The sequence below is a fragment of the Pipistrellus kuhlii genome, unplaced genomic scaffold, assembly GCF_014108245.1.
Source record: "Pipistrellus kuhlii isolate mPipKuh1 unplaced genomic scaffold, mPipKuh1.p scaffold_m20_p_97, whole genome shotgun sequence".
Taxonomy (NCBI): domain Eukaryota; kingdom Metazoa; phylum Chordata; class Mammalia; order Chiroptera; family Vespertilionidae; genus Pipistrellus; species Pipistrellus kuhlii.
The window spans coordinates 677,937-697,556 of NW_023425603.1; the positions used below are offsets into that span (position 1 = coordinate 677,937).

Genomic DNA, 19,620 nt, shown 5'->3' on the forward strand with positions numbered 1-19,620 from the left:
GGCTCTCTGGGGCCTCAACAGGGACGGACAGAAAGCACGTACAGCTCCAGCCTGCAGCAGCGCTGTGCCCACCCCCCCCATCACCCACCCCCTGCAGCGCTGTGCCCACCCCCCCCATCACCCACCCCCAGCAGCGCTGTGCCCACACCCCCTCATCACCCACCCCCTGCAGCGCTGTGCCCACCCCCCCTCATCACCCACCCCCTGCAGCGCTGTGCCCACCCCCCCTCATCACCCACCCCCAGCAGCGCTGTGCCCACACCCCTCATCACCCACCCCCTGCAGCGCTGTGCCCACCCCCCTCATCACCCACCCCCTGCAGCGCTGTGCCCACACCCCCCATCACCCACCCCCAGCAGCGCTGTGCCCACCCCCCCCATCACCCACTCCCAGCAGCGCTGTGCCCACCCCCCCTCATCACCCACCCCCTGCAGCGCTGTGCCCACCCCCCCCATCACCCACCCCCAGCAGCGCTGTGCCCACCCCCCCCATCACCCACCCCCAGCAGCGCTGTGCCCACCCCCCATCACCCACCCCCAGCAGCGCTGTGCCCACACCCCCCATCACCCACCCCCAGCAGCGCTGTGCCCCACCCCCCTCATCACCCACCCCCTGCAAGCGCTGTGCCCACCCCCCTCATCACCCACCCCCAGCAGCGCTGTGCCCACACCCCTCACTTCACCCACCCCAGCAGCGCTGTGCCCACCCCCTCATCACCCACCCCCAGCAGCGCTGTGCCCACACCCCATCACCCACCCCCAGCAGCACTGTGCCCACACCCCCCTCAGCACCCACCCCCAGCAGCGCTGTGCCCACATCCCCTCGCCCTCCACATCACCCACCCCCTGCAGCACTGTGCCCACCCCCCCTCAGCACCCACCCCCAGCAGCGCTGTGCCCCACCCCCCCCTCAGCACCCACCTCCCAGCAGCGCTGTGCCCACCCCCATCCATTCACCCCACCCCCCTGCAGCGCTGTGCCCACCCCCCTCATCACCCACCCCCAGCAGCGCTGTGCCCACCCCCCCTCATCCACCCACCCCCAGCAGCGCTGGGCCCCCCCCCCCCTCATCACCCACCCCCAGCAGCGCTGTGCCCACACCCCCTCATCACCCACCCCCAGCAGCGCTGTGCCCACACCCCCTCGCCCTCCACATCACCCACCCCAGCAGCGCTGTGCCCACACCCCCTCGCCCTCCACATCACCCACCCCCCAGCAGCGCTGTGCCCACACCCCTCGCCCTCCAACATCACCCACCCCCTGCAGCGCTGTGCCCACACCCCCTCGCCTCCACATCACCCACCCCCAGCAGCGCTGTGCCCACACCCCCTCGCCCTCCACATCACCCCCCCCCAGCAGCGCTGTGCCCACACCCCCTCGGCCTCCACATCACCCACCCCCAGCAGCGCTGTGCCCCACACCCCCTCGGCCTCCACGTCACCCACCCCCAGCAGCGCTGTGCCCACACCCCCTCGGCCTTCCACATCACCCACCCCAGCAGCGCTGTGCCCACACCCCCTCGCCCTCCACATCACCCACCCCCAGCAGCGCTGTGCCCACACCCCCTCGCCCTCCACGTCACCCACCCCCAGCAGCGCTGTGCCCACACCCCCTCGGCCTCCACGTCACCCACCCCCAGCAGCGCTGTGCCCACACCCTCTCGCCCTCCACATCACCCACCCCCAGCAGGGCTGTGCCCACACCCCCTCGCCCTCCACGTCACCCACCCCCAGCAGCGCTGTGCCCACACCCCCTCGGCCTCCACGTCACCCACCCCCAGCAGCGCTGTGCCCACACCCTCTCGCCCTCCACATCACCCACCCCCTCCCAGGAAGCTGGCCGCTGGCGGACCACACTACCGCTCAGCACCCAGGCTGGAGAGAGAAGCCTCTCTGGGGAGACTGACGAGCCCAAGACGAAGAAGTGCTTTACTTCTGGTGCTCGCCCCTCAAACTGGCAAGGTCCCATACTGTCTCCTTGGGGTGAGACAACATTTAACACCTGTCCACGCACCAAGAATGTCCAATCAGCCCACTCATGATCATGAAACACAGCTGACAGTCACCAGACATTTGGACAAAGGCTTTTGACAGCAAAGACAAAGGCCAGCGTGGAAAAGAGGAGAAAAGGACTCGGAAGAACAGCGACAACACAGGAAGCAGAAACTGTCTATAAAGTATAACTGTGTGCTCATTAATCAATAACAAATCATCAACCAGAAGAAATGTCCAGAAAAGGCACTGCCTTCATGAAACAAAGCGGATGGAACAGAAAGAGCCTGCGCATGTGACGCGGGTGCAGTGCTGCCCAGGCACCGGAGGTCACGGGGTCAGGGCACAGCCGGGTTCGGGAGCGAGCTCTACCAGGAGACATGTAAGAGGCAGCCAATCAATGTTCATGTTTTTCTCTCTTTGATGTTTCTATCTCTCTCCCTCTCTCTAAAATCAATTAAAACATTGAAAAGAAAAAAAACAATGAGGACAAAAGCACTTAGAAATGAAACATGATGGCAGAAAAAAAACCTCAATGTAAGAACTGGAAGATAAAGTTGAGGCCTCTCCCGGAAAAATCAAAACAAAAACATAACGAGTGGAGGAGAGAGGCGAAAAGGAAATTAGCAGGACATGCTAGAAGGTCCAACATCTGAATAACAGGAGATCAAGAAGGCTAGAATGGAGAAATCAGAGAAGTGATTATCAAGTAATAATCAGGAAAGTTTCCCAAATTTAAAGGACCCAAGTGTCCCCGCCCAATACCCGCCACCCACCAGGAGCACGGGGACAAGCAGACGGCCTGGGAGCTTCAGGGGTGAGGCTCGGGACTCACAGGTCTCAGGCTTCTCATGACCAAGGCTGGGGGCAGACAGCAGTGGAGCGATGCTTTCAACCTTGTGAGGAAAACTGGCTTCTCCCCTGGAACTCAATACTCGGGCACACTGTCCTCCAGGGTGAGCGAGGAGAGGCATTGAGACCGGCCAGGACTCACAGTTTACCTCTGATGAACGCTCTCAGGAAACCACTAGAAGACACACGCCACCCACAGGCGGAAGACATGCACTTCAGACAGGGGACTTGAGCAGAGACACACCGGTCCCGGACGGACTAAGCAGCGGCTTAGAGAGCAAGTGGGAAGGCCAGGAAGACGGCAGGCTCTGCACGGGTGGAAAGGAAAGCGAGCACCACTCGGGGCCAGGCTGCCCGGGGTCCCATCGAAACCCCGGGACCACACTCAGGGCGGTGCAGTGGCATCCAGCCAAAGGGAAAGGACTCATTCCCATAAAACACCTCACACACACACACCCCCCCCCCGCCGCCCCGTCTTTCCTAAGTCCACCTAATGACAGCAACATAAGCAATGAGTATCAGTTTAAACCAAAATCGTTCTATACCTTGTGTTTGGAAAAAAGGAGAGAGGAAGGGATGTGTGTCTGGGGCACAGGTTGTGGGGAAAGGGGTGAAAAGCAGCAGAATAGGAAGTCACTGTGAAGGTTTTTGAAAGGGGGAGGTGATGACATTGAAGCAGTGCTGAAGACAGCCCTGGCAGAGGCATTTAAATCTGCGAGTGAGAGCCCTAACAGGTGTGGCTCAGTGGATAGAGCATTGGCCTGCAGACTCAAGGGTCCCAGGTTCGATTCCGGTCAAGGGCATGTACCTTGGTTGCGGGCACACCCCCAGTGCAGGTTTCTCTCTCTTCGATGTTTCTAACTCTTTCTCCCTCTCCCTTCCTCTCTGTAAAAAAATCAATAAAATATATTTTTAAAATAAAAAAAATAAAATAAAATAAAAATAAATAAATCTGCACGTGAGGAAAGTGTTCCTTTAAGCCTGGGGCTTGAGCTTCACCTAGGCCAGCGACCATGGAAATGAAAAGACTAAAATAAATCAGAGGTATTTCAAAGCAGGTGCCAGCGAGGCCCAGGCTGACCATGATCGTGGAGAAAAGGACCCTGGCTAGGGGCAGCTTGCGTAGGACTGATTCAGGGACATGGCCAGAGTCTGAGTTTACCCAAGGGAGAGCGGGGGCGGGCAGAGGGCAGACATGTCACCACTAAACTCCTAAGTTTTCACACACCTGCCTCTCAACTTTGGAGACTAGAGAGACCATCACCATCCCGACGGTTCGAATCACCTAAGAAAAATTAAGTTCCACATTCTCCCAGAAGCTTTAAAACAGGAAAAATTCAACGGACATTTATGAGCCCTGGCCTGTGGTTCAGAGTGTCATCCTGATGTGCCAAGATTGCGGGTTCTACCCCTAGTCAGAGCACATGTAAGAATCAACCAAAGATGCACAGAAAATGGAACAAATCAATGCCCCCCCTCCTCCCCCTCCCCCTTTTCCCCTCTCTAAAACCAATCAATCAATTTTTAAGGTTTTGTTTAATTCAATTTAAATTTCTTTTTGAATTTCTATTTTTTTCCTAAGGATAACAAAATCTAAAAGTCTTCCCCATTATATAAATATCCTTTTTGGCAAAGCTTTATTCTAAAAACAATTCTGTTGCCAGCATCTGGCAGTCAATAAAATTTACCTACCAGTCAAAACCTAATACACAAATGGTCTAAAATCACCGGGTAGAGCCTAACTTTTATTTCATAGGCAGTTATCTGTTTTTTGTTTAAAGTATTATATATGTCTCCTTTTCCCCCACTGAGCCCCCCAGTATCTTTTTAAAAAGTTGTTCCTCTGTAGATTTTAAATATAAATATATTTCACATTGTCAAAACACTTGGGATTTTACATCTAAGGAATGTGCATTTTCCTCTCAATCCAGTTTCACACACATTTAAGATAACTTTAACATACTGTCATTCTGGAACACACTAAGAATCTAAGAATCCAAATTAAACTGGGGACAGGGACTAAACAGTGCTATGTTATGGGGGTTAGGGTGATGTGATTGTTGCTCTTCTCAATTATTTCTATATTTCCTTTAATTTTATTTAATCCCGCTTTGATCTTTAAAAAGGCTAAAAAATCCATATTTGGTCTCTTCCAGCAAGATCCTTATTTATTAGTCTCAACAGACACTCTTTGCCTCTTTACCGAGAAAAGCACTCAATAGTCCGGCCGAACTTCATGTAGTTTGGAATTAACAGTCCTGTTTGCTCATGTGTCACGGCCGTCACCGCCGCCAGCAGACGGGGGACCTCTGAGGACGCGGGCTGCAGCGGAGGGGCAGCGGCCGGGCAGCCAGCAGAGCGGGGTGCGGGTCGTACCACGCGCGTCACTGTGCCGGAGAGCCCTTCGCTGAGCGCATCAGCTTTTCAGGCTGCTCACCTGGCGGCCCGAAAGTGACAACAATCCCTCCAACGTATTTACTGGAGGGAAGTCTGGGCGAAGCAGACATGGCGCCCCCTCCAGGTCTGTCCGTGGGGAGGCGTGAGGAGAGAAGGGGAAAGCGCGTGGTGACGTCAGGCGGCTTCAGTTGTCCTTCTCACGCATGTGCTCCTCGCTGTGCGTTTACACAGCTGCAATAAAGCCTAAACTGCCTTGGCCTGACCTCTGCTATGCAATCCCAACATTCCCCTACAATTTACATCTTACTATTCAAAAGGCTGCCTCTCAAATCTGGACCTAAAGGAGTGTCCTGCCCTGGCCAGTGTAGCTGAGGTGGTTGGAACACTGTCCAGTGCACTGAAAGGTCGTGGGTTTGATTCCTGGTCGGGTGTTTATGGGGGCAACCAATTGATATTTCTCTTTCGCACAATGCCTGTCTGTCTGTCTGTCTCTCTCTTTATCTCTCTCTCATCAATAAAAAGCATATCTTTAGGTAAAGATTTTAAAAAGTTGTAAAAAAAAAAAAAAAAAAAAAGCGTTCCTGTTATGCAACCGGCCTCGCTGGAGAGACCGCTCAGATTAGAATGAACCTTGGGATGCTCAGCTCCAGCTGTGAAGCCTGGATTCACTGACTTGCTAGTCATCCCACTCACACCTAGTGCTGAGCACCCGTCCCCACAGTGACAGACCCGCAACTCCACACCAGAGAGGAGAGCTCTGAGAAGCCACTGCTGCAATCAGAATGGGAAAGCATTTACAATTCCTTACAGAGGAAGTACGTCAGGAGGAGGAGATGCCCTGGACCGGAACCGGAAAGCCCAAGCCCAGGCCGGCCTACGCCAGCAGCGAGCCCTAAACCTCCCTCCGGGTTGCGGGCAGCGGGGACCAGTGCAGAGGCCGCTGTGGTCCATCCAGTGCAAACAGCAGCTCCATCCTGGTGTAACACTGGCCACGGTGTTTACGTGGTGTTGCATGTAACACTGCAAAAGCATCTCTGTATGACAGAGAGGAAAGAACCCTCATTGTAGCTGTCCCTATTTGTTGCTGTTCATGTGCTGAAATGTCAGTGTCTCGTGGCTCTGCTTCAAACACTATCAAACACGCATTAGAAATAGCTTAAAAATACATATGCAAAGCAGGACAGTTCCAACTTTTAATTTAATTAAGGCCCGTGATTTAACAGAGGAAACTATAAACACAATGAAAGGAAAACCACAGACAAAAACCTGCTACGAAGCCAGGATGACTCTCCCCATGCATCACTGTGGAAATAAGAAAACAAGAGCAGAGGCGGTCTTCATTTAAAAAGTAACAACTTCATAACTACTAGAGGCCCAGTGCACGAAATTCATGCAGAGGGAGGCCCCTCAGCCCGGCCTGCACCAATCCAGGACCCCTCGGGGGATGTCCGTCTGCTGGCCTGGTCACAATCTGAGACCACTGGCCCCTCGCCTCTCTGCCTGCCTGCTTGATGCCCCTAACTGTCCCCCTGCCTGCCTGATTGCCCCTAACCATCTCCCTGCCTGCCTGATCACCCCTAACTGCTCTCCCCTGCTGGCCTGATCACCCCTAACTGCTCTCCCCTTCCGGCCTGATTGCCTCTAACCACCTCTGCCTCAGCCCCCACTACTGTGGCTTTGTCCAAAAGGACATCCAGAAGACGTCCGGTCTATCCGGTCTAATTAGTATATTACCATTTTATTAGTATAGATACTTCCCAGATTTCCCCAAAGATTTCCTAGTAAGTCTCCAAGTCAGGGCTGAATCAGCTATTTTTCTTCATTAGAATTCCACATAACTGTCCTTTGACAACTAGCAAGACTTGGAAGGTGGGAAAGGATTGGCCTCTGCATGACAGGACACAACGCAGCCAAGGTTTCAAACACCACACAGAGTGTGACTCCAAAAACTCCACCATCCATAGGCTGACAGCCTGCAGTAGCTTCCTGAGCAAAGGGAGTAAGTGCCTGACAATGCTCCACAAAGACTTCTGTTAAAAAGACCACTCTTTGCCTCCCAATCTCAATCACCAGGCATCCCAAGTAACAATAAATAAGGACTGCACGCATGTTGTACTACTAACACACCACCGCAGTTACAGTGGCGCATATGTTAACATATGCTAAGTACTATTCATAAAATATATCAGTATTTCATTAAAATGCCACCTTACATTTAAGTCCATTCTTTCTCTGTGTAACTTCAAGTTTACACTTCCGCGTGAATTAAGTTCTTAGGACAATGTAATTTATTAGTAACTAGTGACCTGGTGCATGGATTCCTGCACACTGAAAGGAAATTAATTAGAAGGTGGCTGGCGGGGCGGGCCTGGGTGAGATGGGCTGGACACAGCCTGGAGCCAACCTCCCAAGATCCCTCCCCAGCATCTGCAGAGTGAGCGGGTCCCTCCGCAGGTGGGGTCCCTCAGCCTGGCCTGTGGGGATCGGGCTGAAACTGACTCTTGACTTTCCCAGAGGGGTCCCAGAGTGTGAGAGTGCACTCTGCAAAGTTGCCATCATACAGGGTGTGAAATATAAACCCAAATGTGCAATAATTGCCCACAGTGCCCCGGCAACAACATAGCCCACGGCCGAAGGTGGAATCACGGGGCCCCAAGGGGAATCAGGCTCCTTCCTCTCCAGTTTCAAGGTGTGTCAACCAGGAACTACCGCTGCCAAGTCATTGCAGCTTGGCAACTCCTGCATTAAGCGTCTGCCCCCTGGTGGTCAGTACACATGATAGATCTGGTGATATGGGTGGAGGGACACTTAGCATATTAACCTTTTTATAATAATCCTATATAATAAAAGGCTAATATGCAAATGGACTGAACAGAAGAATGACCAGTTGCTATGATGTGCACTGACCACCAGAGGTCAGATGCTCAACGCCACTCAACAGAGCACAGCAGTGCGGGGAGTGGGCCTAAGCTGTCAGTAGGACGTCCCTGAAGGGCTCCTGACTGTGAGAGGGCACAGGCTGGGCTGAGGAGACACCCCCCCCCCCCCCAGGGCAGGGCACTAATTTTGGGCACCGGTCCTCTAGTATAGTTATAACTCTCAAAGGGCCAGAATACAATTTTGAAAGTATTTCCACCTTCACAGCACACATCTGTTTAGATCTGCAAAGGTCAAACCTCCTAGAGGAAGACCTCCACCTGCGGAGAGCCTCCTCCGGGAAGCCCAAGCTCCAGAGGGGCTGACCGCCTCTGGTGAGGGGCCTGCACCAACCACTGCTCCACAGGGACGAACCCCCGTCCAGGCACAGCCCGGTCTCCGGGCCACGGGCCAGCCTGTCCACACCTCACCAGCTAAACCTTCCCTCCACTTCCTCCTTCCAATCATCCTCTTACTCACAGGCTGTGCTGGGTTGAACCTGATGTGGAACTGGCTTTCAAGATGACACACTCAGAAAGGAATGGCCGATACAATGCTCCGAAGGCTGAGATGCGGCCGGCACCGAAGACCTCACTGTCGCGTTAACTGTGAGTCAGTAAGTCACTCAGCTGGAAATCAGGTCGCTGCTAAAGGACCCCCGAGAGCTTAGACTCCCCTTCCCTTAGACTGCATGTGACCAAGGCCGGGCCCCCGAAACACAGCATGACAGGCGGCTGAGGGGCTGCTCTCACAGAACCCGCGGCAGGCCTGTAAAGAACACGGCCCTTGAGCTTTAACTTGTGCACACAATTCCAATTCCGGTTACCGTTCTGGCAGGGCAGAGGCCTTATTACATGCCCTTGTTTCCTCATGTAAACAGCAGCCTGATCGGAGATTAGATTAGGAATTACTGGTGCGCACATCGACCGAGCCCGCTGACACCAATGACCCAGGGACAGGCTTCTGGGTGCGGCCCGAACGGGGCCCGGGCCGGGTCTTCCACCAGCTCTTCTAGGGGAGCCTGAGGGTCTGGACAAGACGCCCAGTTAGCAGAAGGGGAAGCGAAAGGGATTCACTGCCTTCCGGCTTCTAGGGATCCTTAAACGGCTTCACAAATGTACGCCCCAATAAAGCTAACAGCTCAGGGGGCCGACGGCTACCGCATCCTAGAACCATGAATGAAGGCACGCAAGCGTCAGATGAAGAAAGCTGAGTGACCCCCACATCCTGGCGTTCCAGCTACCCCCGAAGACACGGCGAGGGTCTGGCACAATCAGAGGAACGAATCGATCTGCTCTGCGCGGTGTGCACAGACCGGGCTCTCCGCCTCCCCATCCGCGGCGGCGGTGGCAGCGGAGGGGCAGCGGGCCGGCTGTCACCGAGGAGAGGCCCGCGGGCGGGGGCCAGGGCGGAGGGGGAGGCAGTGGCCGCCGGGCCCGGACCCCGGCGCGGGGGGCGGGGGCGGATATCCAGGCAGAGCTGCAGGAAATGATATCCAGACTCCGGGGTGGATCTAGGAAGCGGCAGGGGCGATGGCCGGGCCAGGGTGGGGGAGGGACGGAGGATGTGGCTCCCGGGGGCAGGATGAGGGGGCGGGACGGCCGAACGCGGATGAGCGAGGGCCGAGGAGCGCAGGGAGGGACCGGGAGCCGCGCAGGGGCCGCGGGGGCGGCGGGGCGGCGGCGGAGGCGGCGGCAGGTGGGAGGGCGCGCGGGCAGGGCGCGGGGCTGCGGTCCGGGCACTTACCCCACTCGAGGAACTCGGCCACGTACTTGTCGCGGCGCAGGGCCGAGTGGCTGCACTCGGTGTACAGGCAGACCAGCACGTCCAGCAGCGTCTCCACGCTCAGCGCGCTCTCGTGGCGCCACGGCCCGTCGAGGAGCAGCTGCTCCAGCTTCTTGAGCCGCACCTTGGCCGACATGGTGCCGCGCGGCCCGCTCCCCGCGCCCGCTCCCGCCGCCCCGCGCGGCGGCCCGTCAGGGCGAGCCCTCGGGGACCCGGCGGCCGCGAGCCCCGGCGGCGCCTCGTCGCCGCCCCGTGCGCGTCGTCGCGCCCCGGCCTAGGCCGACATCTTGGGCTCGGTCCCGGCGGCGAAGCGTCTGGGGCGCCGGGCCCCGCGGGTCCATGGGCCGGTCTCCTCCCCTCGGCGCCGCCGCCCTCTCCGCCCGGCGCGGCCCGCCCCGCCCGCGGCCCTCAGCCCCGCCCGCGGCCGCGCCCTCCCGCCGCCCGGAGCGACGCGGACCGAGCGCTGCGCAAGCCCGGCCGGCGCCCCAGCGACCCAGCCCCGACCCGGCGCCCAGCCCGCGGCCGCAGCCAACCAGGGCGCGGCCAGCGGCGCAGCCAACCGCGGGGGCCGGCCGTCGCCGCGCTGACCTCAGCGCGCCGCCCCGCCCCGCGCCGCTCCCGGCCCGGCTCCCGCGGGCAGGGCCTCGCCGCTCGCCGTAGGAGGCGGGATGCCGGGAAGGCGGGGCGGGGCGAGCGGGGCCACTGCGCCGCCGAGATTGCGGCGCCGGCGCGTGCGCATGCGCGAGCGCCCCGCACCGGCTCTGGGGGTCCGGCCGCGGGGGCCGCGGGGGCCGCCCTGGGCCGCTGGGCCCCGCAGACGCCTCGGAGGTGACGGACGGGAGGCCGAGGCCCGCACCGCTCCCGCAGGCGGCGTCCCGGGGAGGCAGCTTGGTGGGAAGCGCCGGCCGTGGCTCTCCAGCCTCGGTCCCCGCGGTCGCTGGCTCGTTGGGGTGACGGGGAGGAGGTGATGGCATCCCCGCCCTGCCAGGCCCGGTGTGGGCCTCGGGAGAGGAGGGCCGCCGGGAACTCGCGCGCGGTCGCCCCGGCCCTGGGGTGGGTGAGGGCTGGAGCGGGGGTGCCGGGCTGTGGACCCCTGGCCCGCGGAAGGGAGGGCTTCAGACGGGGCCGGGCGGCTACGGGATGGAGCCCTGGAGGCGGCGGGTGAAGGGCTGAAGACTGAAGACGGAAAGAAAGCCACGGAGACGGGAGTGAGAACAGCGGCTGCCTCTGTGGCGTCTTGGCTGGAAAGGGCGAGAGGGAGACTCCGGGGCCGCAGGAAAAGGAGAGTTGGGTTGGGCTGTGGTTTCGCGGGGCTGCTCGCCCTCTTCCGGCTCAGACTCCGGTTCCACAGGCCTCCTGTCTGTTCCTGGGCTGTTCCTGTCGCCTCCTGCCCCAGGGCCGTGGCACCTGCCACACCCTCCGCCTTGGACGCTCCCCTCCAGCACCCTCTGTTTTTCCTGGCTGGCGCCCTCACAGCCCACTGCGCCTCCAGATCCGGGCCACGTGCTAAGCCTTGGGAGCTCCCCATCCTTTCCCTGCCCCAGCCCCTGCCCACTTTTCATGCTCTCCATTGCCCTGTTCCCACGTGTCCCTGGGGGACTGGTGACCATGTATATAAAAGCCCAAGTGACTGGCCAGTAGCTATGACGCACACTGACCACCAGGGGGTAGACTTCAATGTAGGAGCAGAAACCACAGGCATGGGAACATGGAACAGACTGATGAATCTCAGTGGGAAGGGGAGAGGGGGAGGGTGGGAAGAGATTAACCAAAGATCTTACATACATACCGGAGGCCTGGATTCATGCACCAGTGGGGTTCCTTGGTGTGGCCTGCACCCTCTTGCAACCCCGGACCCCTTGGGGATGTCAGCCGGTTTTGACCTGATCCCCACAGGCCAGGCTGAGGGACCCCAGGTGCACTAATCCATGCACCAGGCCTCTAGTATGTACAATAATAATCATTACTGGGTTATTTGCAACTAAAATAATGAAAACCGACATTGAAATGCAATAGGAATTCACTGGAGAGCTTTGAGCCTGGGTGACAGTACATTTTTAATACTCTGGAACTTCAAGGAAGCCTCCACAGGAAATTTGCAAATAAGGAAACATAGAGTGTTCTCTAACAATATCTAAATGTCACAGAAAAGATGTAAAGGAAATAACACCTGAACATTTTGCTATTTCAGTAGTATACAACACAGAATGCACCAGGAAGAAACTTCTAATAGAATGTAGTGAACAGTGGACACTGGGGGTCAAATTTTGACTTTAGCATCTGTCAGTTATGCAAACTGGGTTACCTAACTGTCTCATTTTATTAAAAAACAAAACAAAAAAATAAAATAATGAAAACCACCCGGCCGGCGTGGCTCAGTGGGTGAGTGTTGACCATGAACCAGGAGGGCCCAGGCTCGATCCCCAGTACGGGACATCAGGAGGCAGCCGATCAATGATGTTTCTCTCATCACTCATGTTTCTATCTCTCTCTCTTCCTCTCTCCCTTCCTCTCTGAAAGCAATAAAAATCTATTTAAATAATGAAAATGTAAACATCCATCAGTAGACACAGATAATTATACATCTATCATATGGAATTGCATGAAGTGATGTGGCCCTAGCGGTTTGGCTCAGTGGATAGAGCGTCGGCCTGTGGACTTAAGGGACCCGGGTTCAATTCCGGTCAAGGGCATGAACCTTGGTTGCAGGCACATACCCAGTAGAGGGTGTGCAGGAGGCAGCTGATCGATGTTTCTCTCTCATCGATGTTTCCAACTTTCTACCCCTCTCCCTTCCTCTCTGTACAAAATCAATAAAATATATATTTTTAAAAAGAAGTGATGTGGGTGCACTCATTCAGCCAGCCCGGAGCGCTGGAGGCTGCTGCTGTCAGCCCTGTCCTAGGTGCCCGGGCCGAGGCCAAGACAGACACCGAGCATCCATCCAGGCGGGGGCAGACCGCAGACCGCGAGTGTGAGAAGAGAACTGCAGAGCCACGAGGGCTGCGAGGAAGGCGGCCATATGCTGGCGAGGGAGGGTGCCTGCCTCTGGGGGAGGGGTGCTGTAGCTGAGACGGGGGCAAGAGGAGGCCAGGCAGCCCCTCTCCAGGTAGGAAACCCGCAGGCAAGAGGGGACAGAGGCGGCCAGTCCCGAAGGCGGAGGGGAAGGGGGGAATAGGGAGGGGGGCCTTGGCCTCAGGAGTGGCGGCAGAGGCTGCGGGGCCTGCCAGGCCAGACCTGGTCCTGCGGCTGCGGTGGCCCTGGCGGTGCTCCGAGGTTTCCTGCCGCCTGGCGCTCCGGCCACAGCTCTTCCTGAGGGTGTTTCTCTTCCTCCTCGCGCTGCAGCTGACAGCGGAGGGCTGGAGGTCGCAGCACAGCAGTGCCCGCCGGACGGGACACAGAATGGCCACTCGGTGTGTGCGTGTGCGAGGAGGAAGGAGGGAGAGGGCCGGGAGGCAGGTCGGACAGGCCTCTCTCCAGGTCCCGCCCCTCCTCCCTGCCCCCTGGGCAAGCTCTGCCCTGCCTCCCCAGGTGCTGTGCCTGCAGGGACCACCCACTGCCGCAGGCCTGGAGCCCGCATGCGCCCAGCGGCTGCCCAGGAGGATGCCCTGTGGGCTGGCGCAAGCACTGGCCTAGCTGGGCCCCGCTCCGCGCCTGGAAGTGAGATGGAGACCCCGGCAGAGCCTGAGGCCCAGCCTGCCGTCACACAGGCCTCACCTGCGGGCTCAGGGAGGGTAACAGGCAGTGGTGCTGGAGGGGACAGTGGCCGTCACCAGCCTGTGCACCCCGGCCCCTGCCCTCCTCACCACACTACCATGATCTGCCCCCACCTTCCTGCAGCACCCGCAGGCCCCCACCCTCCGCGCGCCAGGGGCAAACCTTCCCTGAGGCTGTCTCTGGGCAAACTCCCGCTCAGAAGCCTTCCGTCCTCCCGGGAGCGGGCGGGGGCGGGGGGGGGGGGGCGACCTGGCGGCGAGGCACCGCCCCCCCCCCTCCTGTGCCCCGCCGGCGCCGCCCTGGTCGGCCCGCGCTCCCCGCACTGCCGGGTCCGATCCGCCACCGGCCGCTCTGCAGGAACCAAGCACCCCCTTCCCCCCACACCCCCCATTCCCCCATTCCCCGGCCTCAGTCCCGAGGGGCCGCCCAGCCCGCCCAGCCCGACCCGTCCTCCCGGCCCCGATCCGTCCTCCCGGCCGCGGACCCCGTCCTCCCGGCCCGCCGGGAGCTCCGGGCGGGGGGGCGCCGCCTGGGAAGCTGGGAGCAGCCCTCCCCGGTGAGCCTCCGCCTCCAGTCCTCGGACCCACCCATCCCTCTGAGCCTCAGTTTCCCCGGCTGTGCCGGCCGGAAGCCGCGGTGGCGGCGGGCTAAGGGGGGTCCCCAGGGCCTCCTCTGGCTCGTGCACCCCGGAACCCCGCCCCGGGGGAGAGAAAGGGGGCGCAACGACCCGGAGACACAGACGGAGAGATAGGCTCCAGCCCCAGGTCCGAGGGGAAGCGGGGCTCCCTTCACCCCCACTCCCACCGCCGGAGGGGCCAGGTCCCGGCCCGGGTCCCCTCCTCCTCCTCTTACATCCTCCTCCTCCCTCCTCCTCCTCCTTCCTCCTCCTCCTTCCTCCTCCTCCTCCTCCTCCTCCTCCTCCTCCTCTTCCTCCTCCCCCTCCTTCCTCCTCCTCCCTCCTCCTCCTCCCTCCTCCTCCTCCTCCCTCTCCTCCTCCTCCTCCTCCTCCTCCTCCTCTTCCTCCTCCCTCCTCCTCCTCCTCCCTCCTCCTCCTCCCTCCTCCTCCTCCCTCCTCCTCCTCCCTCCTCCTCCTCCCTCCTCCTCCTCCTCCTCCCTCCTCCTCCTCCTCCTCCCTCCTACCTCCTCTTCCTCCTCCCTCCTCCTCCTCCCTCCTCCTCCTCCTTCCTCCTCCTCCTCCTCCCTCCTCCTCCTCCTCTTCCTCCTCCTCCGTCCTCCTCCTTTCCTCCTCCTCCTCCTCTTCCTCCTTCCTCCTCCTCCTCTTTCTCCTCCTCCTCTTCCTCCTCCTCCTTCCTCCTCCTCCTCCTCCTCCTTCCTCCTCCTCCTTCCTCTCCTCCTCCTCCTCCTCCTCCTCCTCCTCCTCCTTCCTCCTCCTCCTCCTCCTCCTCCTCCTCCTCCTCCTCCTCCTTCCTCCTCCTCCTCCTCCTCCTTCCTCCTCCTCCTCCTCCTCCTCCTCCTCCTCCTCCTCTCCTCCTCCTCCTCCTCCTCCTCCTCTCCTCCTCCTCCTCCTCCTCCTCCTCCTCCTCCTCCTCCTCCCCCTTCCTCCTCCTTCTCCCCCCTCCCCCCACTCCGGCCCAGCTGGGAGGACGGACTCCCCGCCCCACGACCTGCCCCCCTTCCTGCAGCTGGGCACCCCGCAGGCCTCGGGGCTACCATGACCCCGGGAAGGCGCCTGCCTGTGCCCCCCCTGCTCGCCCTGCGCTCAGGGCTGCGCTTACGGTGGCATTTTATTTTTATTTTTATTTATTTTTTTACGATGGCCTTTTAAACAGCGAAGCCTGGTGTTTGTACGGAGGGAAGGTCCGCCAATAGTCAGGCGCGGGTGGGGGGGGGGTAGTGCTGGGGCAAGACCCTGAGATCCCCACTTCCCTTCCGGCGGGGCAGTAGTGGGGGGCGTGTTCTCCATCAGACCCTCCTCTTCCCGCGGCCATCCACCCCCTCGGACCGTCCACTCCTCCCCTGGGACCTTCTGCCCCAAGGGTCAGCTCGGGAGGACAGTGTAGGACGGCCATGCTCATGCCGCTCTGCAAACATCAAATGCCCCCATGACCGCCCCCAAACGCGGTTTTGCCGCTTTGCTCCGCTGTGTGACCTCGCGGAGTAGGGTGTTTTACCCAAGAATGACCACAAGAGGGCGCCGAGAGCGAACCCTCCCGGCCCTGCCCGGGGCCCTGAGTCCCACCAACCACAGACGGGCCGCCGCCCTCGCCTCTGTTCACGCTTTGGAGGGTGAGGGTGTGGGTGAGGGGGCTGGGCCGGGGACAGTTCCAGTCTCAGAGATGATTGCTCTTCAGTCTTCATTCAGTCCAGTCCATCCTTCCACTGGATGGGCAGGGACCAGGGGCTCAGAGAGGGCGGCGCTCCTGAGGACTCAGAGCGAAGGCTGGCGTGGCCGGGACAAGCTCTTGCCTCCAGACCTCAGCGAGGGGGCTGAGAGGAGGCGGGAGGGGGAGAAACGGAATGGAAGGCTGGAGGCGAAGGTGGGACTCAGAGCTGACTGTGCAGGCTCAGATATGGGCCTCCAGGCCCAGCGGTAAAGAGACTTCCTGTCCCCCGGTTTCTGCTCCTGGTCAGAGCTTTACTCCACACGGCCCCCGAGCCCTGTTAGGAGCACACCAACCCCCCCTCTCCTCCCCCCAGCTGTGACAACCATCAGCTGACACCTGGGATGGCACCCAACACCTTAGGTGGCAGCTCGCACCCAAGTGCGGGAGCAGCTCAGCCCACGTGGACAGGCGTGGGGTGGCCTTGGGGGGGGAAGGGGGAGCCTGCAGCACACACTTTCCCGACTCCTGTGTGTCTGGTGGTGAGCAGCCAGTGACCACCCCAGCTTTGTGGCCATAGGTGCAGGGGCTTCCGAGTGGACAGGGCGTGTACATGAGTGGGGTTTTTCCGAGAAGTTAGCTGACTGGGGACTTGCCTCCCAGAGCGCCCTGTGCCTCAGGCCCCATCCTCAGGGGCCTCCACAGCCAGGCAGTCCTAGCCATGCCTGATCTATGCCAGCCTGCTTTTCCACTCTCACCTCTCTCTTTAAAAAACATTTTTTTGGTATTGACTTCAGAGAAGAGAGAGAAACATTAATGATGAGAGAATCATTGTCGGCTGCCTCCTGCACGCCCCCTGCTGGGCATCAAGCCCTCACCCCGGCCTGTGCCCTGACCGGGAATCAAACTGTGACCTCCTGGTTCCCAGGTAGATGCTCAACCACCGAGCCGGCTGGTCTGGCCAGGTTGCCTCTCTTTACACCCACGTCATCAGGTCCCCCTCGCCGCAGACACTGTGCCCAGATCGAGCCTCGCCTGACTCTGCCTGGCGCCCCCTCCAGACTCCTCATGACGAACCTGTGCAGAGAGCCCCAGCACACAACACACATGTTCACACTGATGCGTCTGTCGATCTATTCCCCCTGGGGACCATCACACCCTGAATTCATCAGACCAGGAATGTGGGCGGGGTCTTTTCCTCTTGATGGTCCCAGAACGCAGCGCTGGAACTATGATAAATATATGATGGATGTATGGTACGTGGTGAGTGGTATGTGGCAAATGGATGGTGAGTGGATAATGAATGAAGGTGGATGTTGAATGAATAGTGACTAACGGATGGGGGATAATGCACACATAATGAGTAGATGGTGGTGGGCAGAGTGCGATGGTGGGGGAATGCTCACTGCTCTCTCTGCACGCTATCCTCCCTCTGTCCTGAGCACCTAGCGCAATGCGAGGCACATAGAAGGCACTCCATCCATCTTCTGGAGGAAATGACTGTGGATGGTGGTAGGTGACACTTTGGATGAAGAGTGAATGAAAGCTGGTGGTGGATGGACAGATAGAAGATTCTGTGAGGTGGACAATGAATGGGTAAGAGATGGTTGGGTGGTAGGGGGTTGGTAGGGAAGTAATTGGTGGGTTGTAGTTCATAGAGATACGAATGGATGAGGGTACAAATGACTGGAGCTGAGTGAATGTGGATGGATGAATTGTGGCTGATTGAATGGCTAGAGTAGGGGTGTCGAACTCAATCAGAGAAGGGGGCCAAAATCTAAAATCCCGCCTAAAATCGCGGGCGAATGGTTTAACGGAACAGTCATAAACTGTCATTGTGATGGAACGCAGCGGAGTGCAGTGATGACAGTGCGGTGCGGGCCACAATTGCAATGCCTGGCGGGACGATTTGGCCGCGGGCCTTGTGTTTGAACACATGTGGGCTATAGGCTCGTGGGGTTGGTGGTGAGTGAATCTGGATAGGTGAACAGCAGATAGATGGTGGATTGGCATTGGCAGCCAGATGTGTAGTGACTGTATAAATGAACGGCAGGGGGGTAGACAGGTGTTACATACTGATGGAAAGTTGTTATATAGTGAATGGTGGGTGGATAGGTGGTGGGTGGGTGGGTGGATGGATGGTGAATGAATGTTGGACTGATGGGTATTTTCATAATGTGCTAATGCTTGGTAAGGGGAGGGTGGGAATGGATGGGAGCGTGATGGGTGGTGGTGGTGGTGGTTGGAGAGTGGATGGTGACTGGGTTGGGTGGTTAATGGGTGCTGGATGGTGGATGGTGGGTGTTGGATGGTGGTTGGTTGGTGTTGGGTGTTGGATGGTGTATGGTGGGTGTTGGATGGTGGGTGGTGGGTGGTGGGTGGTGGATGGTGGGTGGTGGGTGGTGATGGTGGGTGGTGATGATGGGTAGTGGGTGGTGGATGGTGGTTGGTGGATGGTGGGTGGTGGTTGATGGATGGTGGGTATTGGATGGTGGGTGGTGGGTGGTGGATGGTGGATGGTGATAGTGGGTGGTGGGTGGTGGTTGATAAATGGTGGGTGATGGATGGCGGGTGATGGATGGTGGGTGGTGGATGGTGGCTGCTGCCTGGGGGTAGTGGGTGAATGTTGGGTGGTGCACGGTAGGTGACAGTGGTTGGAGGAGTGGGTGCTGAATGGAGTTGGATGCTAGGAGGTGGGAGGGTGGGGATTGGGCAGATCAGAGGTTGGCGCTGTGGCCTCAGGAGTCGGGGCTGTACATTCATCCGGCTGAGTGGGACCTTTTTGGGAATGGGATGGAGGTGAAAACACACACACACACACACACACACACACACACACACACGCACACCGTGGCCCTCCACGTCCTCCCCGCTCTCCCTGGTCCTCTCCCCTCGGGCTGGGCAGGTGTCCTTCTCCGTGTCTGGCCCCACCAGTCTGTGCCCTGAATTCCTGGACCGCACCCTGGGCGCCTGGGACCTCCAGGGAGGGGTCAGGTTGGGGGATGCGGTCTGGATAAGGCCAGACACCGGGTCTACGGGGAGCGGAGCCCCGGGACAAAACAGCGGGCGTGGGTGTGACTGAGGGGCGGGCCGGGGAGCGGTGGGCGGGTGCGGGGACGGAGCAGGAGGAGGGGGAAGCGGAGGGGGTGGGGCTGGGGCTGGGGGAGGGAGGGTGCGGGGGACGGAGCGGGGAGGGGTGCGGGGGCGGGGCGGGGGAGGCGGCCGCGCAGGGCAGCAGCGCCAAGCAGAGCGGAGCGGAGCGGGACCGGGCGCAGCGTCCGGCGCGGTGAGTGCGGAGCGGGCGCCTCCGCGGCCCGGCCCGGCCCGGCCCGGCCCCGTGCGCCCCGGCGGGCAGGGGAAGCGGGAGGGTGGGGTTCCATCGGAGACCCGGGAAGAGGAGGGCGGGAGCAGTGCCTGGGGCTGCACCCCAGCTGGCCTCACACCGGGGAGGGGGGTGCTGGGAGCCTTCGTGCCCCGCGCCCGCGGGCACTGGCCCTGGCGGGGGAGGCAGCCGCTCCGGGCTCGGCAGGTGCCAGCCTCACCTGCGGCTCATCCTCCTTTCTGGGCCGTGTCTGTCTCGGGGTCCCCTCCGCTGGCCCCTCTGCCGTCTGCGGGCCCCCCTCCTCCCTGGCCGCAGCCGCTCTGAGCTCCGGTGAGACGGGGCGGGTTCCAGGGGAGGGT

At 59.7% G+C, this 19,620-nt stretch overlaps 1 protein-coding gene across 4 annotated transcripts in view; it reads right to left on the reverse strand.

Moving 5' to 3' along the window:
* Nucleotides 1-10,373, reverse strand: part of CDC42BPB (CDC42 binding protein kinase beta) — a 75,670-nt gene extending 65,297 nt beyond the window's left edge. For 2 of the 4 annotated variants that reach the window (XM_036429012.2, XM_036429011.2), the window contains exon 1: nucleotides 9,902-10,373. In XM_036429012.2, the coding sequence (XP_036284905.1) occupies nucleotides 9,902-10,076 (175 nt within the window). In that variant the 5' untranslated portion in view covers nucleotides 10,077-10,373. The remainder of the gene's footprint in view (nucleotides 1-9,901) is intronic. The other 2 variants (XM_036429007.2, XM_036429008.2) reach the window with 2 other exon arrangements.
* Nucleotides 10,374-19,620: the final 9,247 nt, after the last annotated feature.